The sequence below is a fragment of the Antennarius striatus genome, chromosome 3, assembly GCF_040054535.1.
Source record: "Antennarius striatus isolate MH-2024 chromosome 3, ASM4005453v1, whole genome shotgun sequence".
Classification (NCBI taxonomy): Eukaryota; Metazoa; Chordata; class Actinopteri; order Lophiiformes; family Antennariidae; genus Antennarius; species Antennarius striatus.
Genome location: NC_090778.1, coordinates 18399172 through 18410496, shown reverse-complemented (window position 1 = coordinate 18410496; position 11325 = coordinate 18399172). Strand labels below are relative to the sequence as shown.

The 11325-nt window shown below is 37.5% G+C and overlaps 1 protein-coding gene across 3 annotated transcripts; it reads right to left on the bottom strand.

Annotated features, from left to right (window-relative positions):
- Positions 1–386: 386 nt before the first annotated feature.
- On the bottom strand, positions 387–10820 carry LOC137593110 (G-protein coupled receptor-associated protein LMBRD2B-like). 3 transcript variants are annotated; one of them, XM_068311729.1, is made up of 18 exons: positions 10684–10820; positions 8822–9048; positions 8534–8640; positions 6867–6965; positions 6436–6603; positions 6061–6271; positions 5691–5765; positions 5448–5552; positions 5178–5361; positions 4368–4549; positions 4146–4279; positions 3872–3977; positions 3606–3703; positions 3076–3179; positions 2363–2409; positions 2124–2232; positions 1704–1776; positions 387–1590 (listed from the first exon to the last, which is right to left on the bottom strand). In XM_068311729.1, the coding sequence occupies exons 2-18, from the start codon at positions 8993–8995 to the stop codon at positions 1542–1544; spliced, it is 2025 nt and encodes a 674-aa protein (XP_068167830.1). In that variant the 5' UTR covers positions 8996–9048; positions 10684–10820; the 3' UTR covers positions 387–1541. The 3 variants fall into 3 exon arrangements, with proteins under 3 accessions (XP_068167830.1, XP_068167831.1, XP_068167832.1); XM_068311730.1 differs by lacking the exon at positions 6867–6965; XM_068311731.1 differs by lacking the exons at positions 387–1590; positions 1704–1776; positions 2124–2232; positions 2363–2409 and having other exon boundaries at positions 3076–3139.
- Between the last annotated feature and the right edge of the window lie 505 nt (positions 10821–11325).

Sequence of the window (11325 nt, the reverse complement as noted above, 5' to 3'; positions counted from 1 at the left end):
ATGTGTCTCATGCCTCGCATAAAAGAGCTCTCAGTAGACCCACACTTTACAATTGCTGACTTGTATGAAGCTTGAAAAAGTGGCAAAAGTATCTCTAAAAGTCTTGATGTTCATCAGTCCATGTACAAATTGTCTGTAAATGGAAAGTTCAGTACTTTTGCTTCTCTTCCAAGGAGTTTTCATCCTGTAAAGATGACTGCAAGAGCACAGTGCAGAAAGTTCTGTGAGATAAAAAGAACCCTAGGATGTCAGTTTAACACTGAAAAATCACTAGCCCATGCCTACATTTCTTTTGAGAAGTCTACAATATGTAAAAGTCAGAGCACACCATGGAGGAAGCCGAAAAAAAGAACAATGAGGCACTTTTTAAAAAAAAAATATTTATTATGTCATTTGAATCCAGAGAAAAGTTGTGTGTTTCATAACTTCAAGGTTTCACATTTGGGATGTAACAACACAACACTAATTTTTGGGTCAATTCAAGAAACTTCCAAGACTCTGTGATCATACTCAATGCAAGAGCATAGTCATTAATGTAAATAGGCCTGAGACTGAAAACATAATTTTTAGAGAAAGTAGTAATACAAAATGATCTTTAAACCAACCCATATGCATAGAAAGACTAGGGAGCAAATTATATCTGTAGAAATACCACATCTGGGGCAACATAACCAAGATCTTATCATTGGCGTGCTGGAGGTACGCCAATCCACCAGTCAGCATTCCAGGATGGTGACGGCTTGTGTTTCTCTCAGCGTAATGCATCCAGAAGATGAGAATGCCCATTTCCTTGTCTATCACAAGTAAAAACCTAGATTTGGAATTACCTGCTGCAATCCCAGAAAAAGTTTCCACACGGGAATCGCAGCAGTCTCAAGACAATACATGACCACTGGCACCCAAAAAATAGTAATAAAGATAATTGTTAAATAAACATAAAGAAATATATTATAATATATAAATTATTTTCATTTTTAAACCCTTGGAGCCTAATTCCTAATCAAGTAAAGATTGCACAAATGATGTAAATGACAACAGTAAAATAAGTTAGTCTGTCTTTATCTTCCCCTTTAAGACATTAATCATTTTTCTAGAAAACGTGATCTGTTTATGAAGTTATTAATAAGTTAAAACACATCAACTACAATTGCAAAATGTCCAGACAATAAGAAATGTATTGTGAGAGATTATCCTCAGTCACAGCAGGTGCATTGTGTTTCATCTATTTACCTGATCTGCAACACATGATGGTTGTACACAATAACATCAAAAATACATTCTCAATGGATAGACTTTGGCAGTGCAAAGTTTAAAGTCTTGAATAAAAAACATATCCCTTCACATTCAGGTTCTTGCTAAGGACAACAATAATTGATACAGCAAACTTTACCCTGAGAGTTTTTAAATCCTTTTTATCCCTTAAATTATGTCTCCTTCTCAGTTCTCCTTTTGAATTTCCGAGATACCCTTTGCATTAAACCTTCCCTCAAGAAGATATGCTTTTTAGTCCTTTAGAGGAGGCAGCTTGCTTCTTCCCTTCGCTAAACGTCATGAAAAATGCTGGACAGAGACTGGTATCCTCCATTAGATCTACAGAACATGAAAGAGAGAGAGAGAAAGAGAGGTATTATGAAGGAAACATGTTTGAAATTCGATGAAGTTCCAAATTAAATTAAGTATAAATCATTTTACAAAAAAATTACCTTCCATTAGCTGGATTGTCCTGGAGCAAGTTACTGTTCTCCAACTCCCCATCTCGTCTAAGGAATGTGAAAGCTGAAAAAGACAGAGAAAAATTACACATTACGTAAACTGCAGAATCAGGCAACTCTTCACGATAACATCAATACCTTACACTGAAGCAAAGAATTGTTTTTCATAATCAGTTGACAGCCAATACGGTGTCTCGAAATGTATCGTGGGAGATTATCCTCAGTCATAGCATCTGTCTTGCATCAACACATCTGCCTTGCATGGGTTGTAGATGTGTAGTTTACTTAGAAAGCTATGAGCAACTTCTTACAGCTTATACAAATGCTCATAAAATGAGGTAAATGTACCCTGATTGCAGTGTATTCTTATCAGCTTCAGAAAAAAAAAGAAGTTTGAAGATTTTTCTTTACCACTCCTCTTTGTCTCCTCAGTTTGGCTGCTCAGGTCGTCCTTTGACTCAGTGTAGCCAGATCTGGGCCGCCGATTAGCACCTTGGACTCCATATTTCTCCAAAAATAACTGAAATGGAAAGCAAAAAAATGCATACAAGTACCTCAACGCATTTGACACAAACTAGTGAAGTTCAGATTTTTGTGTCTTCTTAGATAGAGAGAAGAGATTATTGGATGTCTTAATTCAGCACTCTAACCCATTTTCGATTTTCTTCATTCTCAGCTTTCAGCCTGTTTCTTCTTTCTGCAAAAAAAAAAAGAAATATACTTTTTACTTTCATATATAAAGCAAATAATTTGTATTGTGGTGTAAGACTGAATAATGAGTCAGTGATGAAACCTAACTTATATTACAAATACAGGTATTCCTTAGCTTGTGTTGTTTGGAGTTACATTGTTCTTTATCATTTGCTGGTTTTCAAACAAGTACACGGCAAAATAATCAATTTTACTTCACTTACAAATAAGAATTCCTGTATTCCAGGGATTTGAGTAGAAGTGTCTGCGAGGTATGGTAAACATTGCCAAATTGTATTTGTAAATTTAAATATTTTCCTGTATTATATTAAAGTATAAATTTTATTTGTTTGTAAGCTTAAAATGGATTCATACTAACCACATATTATTGAAAAATGCATTCATTAATAAAGTACGGTACAAAACTGGAAATGCTTATTTTTGGTTTATCCTGGAGACAAATTAATTCAATATACGTCATTTTTCGACTTATGTTATGTCTCCTGGAAACTATTAACGTAGGTTGTGGTATACCTGTATCAATAAAGTTTATTGAAGTAAAAGAGGAATAAACTGAATTATTTTCATACAGAAGTTACTGAAAGAACTGGAAGTGAAATGACTGAATAGATATGTTAGAAAAGTTGAGCAACTGAAAAGGTGTTGAAACTACCTCTTCTGATGAGTTCCCTGCCTTCATCCACAAGGTCAGCAGTCAGGTTATTGTTATTGGTGAACTGATGGAACCCAAGGAGGTTCAAACAGCGAGAGCCCAGGCTTCAACCAAGACAGACAGAAACACACACACACACACACAGACACACACACACACACACACACACACACACACACACACACACACACACACACACACACACACACACACACACACACACACACACACACACACACACACACAAATAAAACAGGTCACAAAACCAGATTGATAAAATTAGGAAATTCTAAAATACAGAATATAACACATACTGTACTTTCTTAAAGGGCTGACAGTCCCAAGTAATTAGGTAAAACAATTTTTCAAAAATATGCACCATCCATTGTTGCCTCTACCGTTACGGTTTCCATCTTTGGCACATACAGTACAAAACCATTTCAAACTGCTTAAGTGCAATTTATTTACACGCAATTTACACTGCGAAAATTAATGAATTAATAAGACAGTTCTTTGAGCTTTTATCTTACCTGAAAAATGTAGAGAAGCAAAGCAACAACACTAGCATGGGATAATAGATATAGAAGCCATCAGATATAAAAGATAGGACACTCATAGAACCCATGATCTGACAGAGAGATGGAAAAAGAGACAGTGAGTGTAGTCTATATATGTACAACAGTTCAACATACAGCATACAGGTTCTCAATTTATTCCTATTAAAAAAGTGGGGGTGGCAGTAGCTCAGTCCACTGTGCATTATATGTTATCACGTGTATATTTAAATGTGACCCACAGAGGTGTAGGACGTCTGTATTCTGTCCTGGTGTGAGATGGCGGAGTCCAAGTGAATTAGGCCCAGAAAGTTGAGGCACAGAGGAGGGGTGAGACGACAAAACAACCTGAGAAGAAAATACAAAGAGATGGAACATGATATCCTAATACTTGAGAAATGCGGAAGAAAAAAAAAACCAGACTGAACTGGTTCAAAATATTTCCAGTCCTGTAGCGTAGCTGCAAACTTTCCATTCATGTAAAGAGAAATTTAGTCTCTTTTATTAAGAACATACGTTCCACTAAAAAGCAGGCTGTAAGCATCAGTCTGGTGATGTGGTGCCAGGTAATAGTAGTTGAAAATTCGAATCTTGAACACCGTGGAGTAGATGCAGACACACAGGAAGAGGATACTGACGAAGCACACCATCTGGTGGAGAGAAAGCAGAATGAGGAGGAAGCCCATGAAGCTTCAATGGTGGGCCTTTCCAAATGCCTCATCGGATGTATAAATGTACCTCAATGTAAATGTAGTTACGGTGTTTTTCAGCCAAGTCGACAAATATAGCGAAGAGTGAAAGGATGGGTTTTGTGCTGAAGAAGGTACACTCGGACCAGACTACGGCTGCTGAGAGGAGACACAGGAGAGCCGCCAACAGCCTGTAGAACACCTGCCTGAAAACACACTCCCAGTACCACTCTGAGAAACACACACACACACACAAACACACACAGACTAGGACCTTAAATTAAACATACTGCTGATTCATAACTTATTAAAGATTACATTAGGAAGTATCATGATGAAATACATCACTTCTACGACATGTATAGACTGTCTTTTCTATTCAAATACAGAGAACAACACACACCATTGTTTTTCCGTAATACAGCGGTTACCTCAAACAATATTATACAATGTTTCCCAGCAATCCAAGTGAATTCTGGGACACATCAACCCATTTACAAAAATAACCTTTTCATACTATTAGACCAAACACAAATATGTGAAATATGTTTGCTTCTATCTTAATCAAAAACAAACAAAACAGAATTCACCTTTCTATTGGAAAATGTTAATAGCTTTTATATAGCAAATTATATAGACATTCACACTAATTAGAAGTTGGCTAGTAAAAATGACTGGAATTAAAAAGAAAGACAGTTATTCCAAGAAAAGTGGAAAAAGTTTCTGCCTAAAATATAGCGGAATAATTTAAGCCTCAATGGAAATACCCAAACAAATGCTCCTTAATATTGTACTCAAGTAAGTAAATATGTTTTTGCCTTATCGTGAAATGTGAGATTGTGGTTCTCAGTATACTCACCAACAGTAGGAGTGTAGATGAACCTACGGAACCAGCCGTGGGGGTTTGCTGAGGGGAAGCTGTTGATGACCAGACACACAGAGCTGCTCTGGCTTTTAGCGACATCTTCTAGATGAAACGCCTCATCTACCAAAATAGACCACTGAACCTGGGTCTGACTGTGTCTCTGAACTGTCCAGATGACCTAAAACACATGCATATTTGTAGATCAAATTAACCTTGGAAAAGTTTCATTTGAAATTTTATTGAAATGTGAAAATTAATTATTACTTTTTTGTGAAGATTAACTAGGTGGCTTTTTGTAGGAAAGACATTGTTTTCACCACTAGATCTTTCCAAATTTGTTTCTATCTCTTCTCTGTATTCAGTTGGACACTGAAAAGAAATGACACTCAAATAAAAACAGTGGTTCATTGTGAAAACTGTAACTGAAACACTCAAATTTGATGAACACATAAAAAATACAACATTTGAATTAACCCAAATTTGAATATCTTCCAATTCTCCTCTCACCTTTGTTAAAATGGTGTCCATGCAGTTCCTGAGAGAGTGGTTGAGTCTGACAGATCTGTGGACACTTTGCACATCCTGAAAAGTGGACAATTTTCTCTATTTTTACATAAACAAATTTTTTCAATGCAAAGTCTGTGTGTTCTATACAGCACTGGCTTTGGGACCTCCAGGGATCTTCACAATAATACCATCTACACTGAATTACACATTTATGATCATGACTTATAGAGGAAAAACATTTATAAGCGGAGGACTGACAAATAAAGTATTTTAAAAAATGGGGTGCTATCTTGTACTTCAAGTCAGTTACACTTGAAGAGGTTGAGAAATCAAAGTTCTCCATTTATTAAGAACAGTTTATAAATCCCACCTCCATAACATTTGCTAGGTTCTCCTCAGCTTCCACCTTCTCAGCAGCCATTTTTGCAACCTTGAAGTAGCTCTTTGCCAGCAGGTAATCATGAGAGGATGAGAGCCAGTAAAATCGTGGGATCTCCACCAGGCCGTAGCCTAGCAACAGCACCAGAAGAAAGAGGCCCCAGGTGTTAGCGGCGGTAATTCCAATAGTCTGTAGTTCTGTCCTGCATAAAGTTCACAAAGAAGGATAAATTAGTACACATAGTATAAGTTTGGAAATGCATTATTAGTCAACAAGTCTTCTAACTATTACAAAAAAAATTCAACTTGATTTTGCATTTTTTAGGCTCTTTAGTCATCAACAGTTTTCTGAATCGAGTTGACTTACCACGTGAATTTCCATCGTGGGTGAGACATCACATAGATGAGCAGAGAGATGAAGACAAGGAGGTAGGTTCCATAATAAATGGCATTTTCAATGAGAGCTGTCTTAATCTTTCCAACTCTGGAGAAAGCTCCTGACCGAGCATAAGACTGCATAAAAGGTAACAGCAGCCTGTATACACAGAAGAGAGAAAGTCAACACTATACACAACTGTGTTCATAAGGAACGACATCCAATAGTTACATTTGGGGAGTAGTAAAGCATGTGATCAAGCATGGATTGGTGTGTGTGTGTGTGTGTGTGTGTGTGTGTGTGTGTGTGTGTGTGTGTGTGTGTGTGTGTGTGTGTGTGTGTGTGTGTGTGTGTGTGTGTGTGTGTGTGTGTGTCTGTGTGTCTGTGTGTGTTGTGCATGTGTGTGTGTGTGTGTGTGTTACCAAGTAAGAAACTGAGAAGTCCAGTACACAACTCTCCAGAACACTGGTAGAATGCCATCTGGGATATAACTCCATGGTTCCTTGCAAGCCTTTGGTATACTATAAAAACACCCATACACTCAGAGTGTGAGCATACAGTACAAATAAACAGACATACGTAAGGTACACTGAACACTGTGCTGCATATTTTTGGACATGTTGTGTGCCTCCAAAGCCAGAATTATTCAAATTCTATCATTGGTTTTCAGCCATGTAAATGAAAACAGTCTAAATATCTTGAAAGTTAAGTCAATATCAATGTGGTAATTGCAAATTAAAAGTGGAGAGGAATGTTACACAGCTATATTATGAAGTATTTAGATGAAGCCGGAAATCACATAAATATCACAAGTAACCTTGGAATATGACATGAATACAATCCGCATGTGTATGACAGAAGAGTGAGAAAAAGTAATATCATATGTAAACTAATATTCTATGCTGGTTGTTGAAAACAAAATGTTTTGACAGCAAATGCTGTAAAAATGACAGACTGCCAGTTCCATCTATCATGTAAGAAGCACTTTCATGGTCTGACCCTCTACTCCAAATGACTCGACCACAACTACAATAGTATAGTAGAATACCACAAGGACTGTTTCATGGAGCAAAACTTACTACTCATGTCTGAAACATTCACAGTGATAAAATCAAAACAACTGAATATTATAAAGACTTGGACATCTGGCTGGATACAAAACTTACCTTTAAGACCCAAGAAAAACATCTATGTAGCAAGCTGAGGCTAAAAACGGTACTTTTTCTACAGAATAGAATTATGTAGTGCTGCTGTTAGTTGAAATTTCACTGTAAAATAAAAAAAATTGTCAGTGCTTTATTATATGTTATGTTAAATTCCTACATGCTTATCCCTCTGCTGTGTCTCTCAACTGTGGATCACGCTCCATTGTGCATCAGTACAAGTCACTCATCATCTACCCTTCATGAAAAGGTGGAAGTTTCCTTTGGCAAACAGGAGGAGGGCAACACTGCAAATTGTTTATAGGATCCTAATACAAGCTACCTTTGGTCTTTGGGTGAATGTAGAATCATCATCCGTGATGAAGGTCTACTCACAGTTCAACACTCCTGTTCACACAGACCTTGGCAGGAGTTGGTTCGGACACTACACTGAATATAAATGACCTTCAAATAAGTATGAAGTTGGGTCTATTTATGTCATTTGCAAAATGTCAAACATCATACTTTTGCTATTGTTTTCTTTGAAGTATGAAATATTTACACAAGTCTGTATATTATCTGGATGTCTGTCAATGTTTAAACTGTTTGTAAAAATGTGTTTATTTCTAGCACACAGGTCTCAGATGTCAATGAGAGGACCTCTTTAAATAAAAACACTTTTCTTCAACAAACACCAAGCCTTAAAAGAATAACGTATAATAATACAATCCAGCCATCCACTCATGCAGCAGGATGCTACTGCATAGTGACCACAACATGTTTATTGATGTTTTGAGACACAGTAAAATGTTCTTTCAGACTTTAAATGAGAATGTATATTCTGCATCATCGTGGGTGGCCTTGGAACACAATCCAAGGGACCATATTGCTTCGATATGAACAAACAGATGTATGTGTGTCAATAAATTAAATAAAGTTTTGTTGACCTGATTGCTGAATGACCAGAATGGGTGTCATCTGCCTGGTTGTGTCTTGCTTGAGGCACTGGAGTGGGTTGGTTTGCATTGTCATGAACACATTGCTTGTAGACAGTCTAAAAAAAAAAAAAGAGCAAAAGTTCATAATCAGAATGACACCTCTAAGAAAACACATGGGGAACCATTTTCACATCATAAAGCAGATGTGAGCTGCTGTAGGAAAAAGTAACACATAGGAGAATGCTGTTCATTCACATTTAGATACAAATTTCCTTCCAGCTGATTTAAGGCCCATACCGTGCTGACATCAAGTGGCAGGATGAAGACAATGAGGAAGCATAGGTACCACGACAGCAGCGTTCCCAACAGGACCATCCACTGCTGCTTGTGCAAATCTCCATAGCACCACAACAGGTAGAAGGCCAAGAAGAAAACAACCACAACCACAGCAGCCAGCGCAGCACCACTCATAATGATTAATGAACAGACAGACGACTGGAGGTCATGATGATGGACTTGATGTGCTGGAGGAGGTAAGAGAAATAAATACAATCCATGGATTTTAAGAAGGCACATGCCACACTTCGGGAGGTTCAAGAAAATCTCATCTCTGTTTTGAAAGTGTTTATACATCTAAAGGCATGTGTATGAAAGGCCCTGGGAAAATAGAACATACATTCTGCTGGTAAGGCAGGTTCTAACCTGGTTCCTATAGACTCTACACATTAGTACCAGCACCCACATGCAGCATGAATAGACTCTCTGATAGAACATTTCCCTTCATGCTGTGCGTGTCAATCAATCAAATTTTTATTTATATAGTGCTTAATCATGGCAACAGAAATTTCAAAGCACTTTAACAGACAGAAAAATCCAATTGAACCCTCCAGAGCAAGCATAAGTGACAGTGACAGGGAAAAACTCTATCATTGAGGAAGAAACACCGGGCAGGACCCAGACTCTTTTGGGCGGCCATCTGCCTTGACCCAAGCAGTCAAGGCCATCCTTGCCCATTATAGACCTATTTTTGAACCAGTCTTCACACATTCTCATTCAACTGCATGTTATTTTAAAGTAATTTTTCCGTATCTGAAGATGTTATCATTCTTTTTAATAATTTATATTCATGTCTAGAGATATGACTTTTATGTAAGTGCCAGAATATCATGTCAAATTCACTGTAAATGTAATGCTGATAAAACACAGTCCAAAACACAGTGATTGAGAAATGCTTGTCATTATCTTAATAATTCATAAAATCATTTGCATGTTAAACTAACATACCCCTACAAAAACTCATCAATAATTTAAAAGTTATAGATATCTGTTAGTATGTATTGTTTCATACAACATGAACTGGATTCCATCAACACCTTGGAGTTTAATTGTTCGTCAGGCAGGAAGCCGAGAAGATAAATATCCACCATCTACATGCAATGCATCTACGTAAGCATTGCATATTTAGCAAGACATCACTGTTGCCCTGGAGGGAAAAGGCTAAAAGTGATCTTGTGGAATGTGCAGGGATGAGAAACCGCAAAAAAAATTTATGCAAATCTTGTGAGGCTGGTTGGTTGGGTGAGTTTGACAGCACTATAAACTCAGCAGCACCACTTGCAGCTCTGAAGAGTGGGCCACCACTACAAAAGATGATATCCAGGTTGTACTAGTCCATGAGGAGGGGGATTACTGCTGTTATGAATGCTGCTGGGAGACACTATTGATTGTTTATTTTTTTATATACTGATTATGATCACCGCAGGGAAATTAGTGACAAGTTGAAAACTCCACTTGGGACACTGGAGACTTATAGGGTGCTTAAAATTAGGCTGATCATCTGATCTTACTAAGAAACAAAACATAAGTTGATATTTTGAGGTAACATGAACAACCCAATGAACGTGGTGCGTTCAGGTGTTCAGGTGTTGACAAGAGGGGAGGGGGGGGTTACTAGACAAACAGGAATGAAATTACCAAAAATCTTAAATTAAACCTTTGACGAGTTGAAACATGACAAGACAGCCGCAAGCATGAATCATTTTCATTTGAGATCATTCGAAGTTATTATTTACTACTTCAATTGGTTGAAATTCTTTCAGTCACGATAATTCTCAGTACAGTATATTAAGGGAAAACAAGCAAAGCAACCCTGTAAATACCGTATTCGTGTCTGACAGCTGATCCGGATCGTCGGTTCGGACGGACCTACGTGAACACACGGAGCCCCCCGACAGTAACACAAACACGGAGTCTCTGACGTCTTGCCGTGACTTACTCGTTCTGTTGTCAGTCACACTATGTTCCTTTGACGTGGAGTACCGACACATGTTCGCAACCCTTCACGCCGCACGGAGTTATGGGTAATGTAGGCAATCATCAGAAACGAATCCGGACACTGGTGTCATTCCGGTAAACATACAGAATCCGCGTTAAATGACGACTGGCTTTGCAAAAAGCACCCGGAGTCTAGTGAAAGAACGAAATACCAGGCAATGGAATGTTTTTTATTTTAAGAAAATGAAAACAATTTAATTTGAAAACAAAAGCGCAAAACGTAATTTTTCTGAATTATGTTTTTGAATCGTGCATACAGTATTCTCTTCTTTCCCCCTGTTGCTTCATCAATAGTAGCATCTACATCACTATTTAACCGAAAATTAAATCAAGTAAAGTACAGAAAGTTCAAAAATCCTTTACAGCACTCAAAGATGTGCTGTAAGGGGGGGGAATGACTTAACAGTGATGTTGGAATAACCTACAATTAATGCAGAGTAACTGTTAATCAGTGTATATCACAATAA

Coding starts and splice junctions, on each gene's coding strand:
- LOC137593110 (XM_068311729.1), bottom strand. CDS start 8,995: ATGAGTGGTGCTGCGCTGGCTGCTGTGGTTGTGGTTGTTTTCTTCTTG. Junction 5,362..5,447: donor TAGTTAATCTTCACAAAAAA/GTAATAATTAAT, acceptor CATGTGTTTTAG/GTCATCTGGACAGTTCAGAG. Junction 2,233..2,362: donor ATGAAGAAAATCGAAAATGG/GTTAGAGTGCTG, acceptor TTTCCATTTCAG/TTATTTTTGGAGAAATATGG.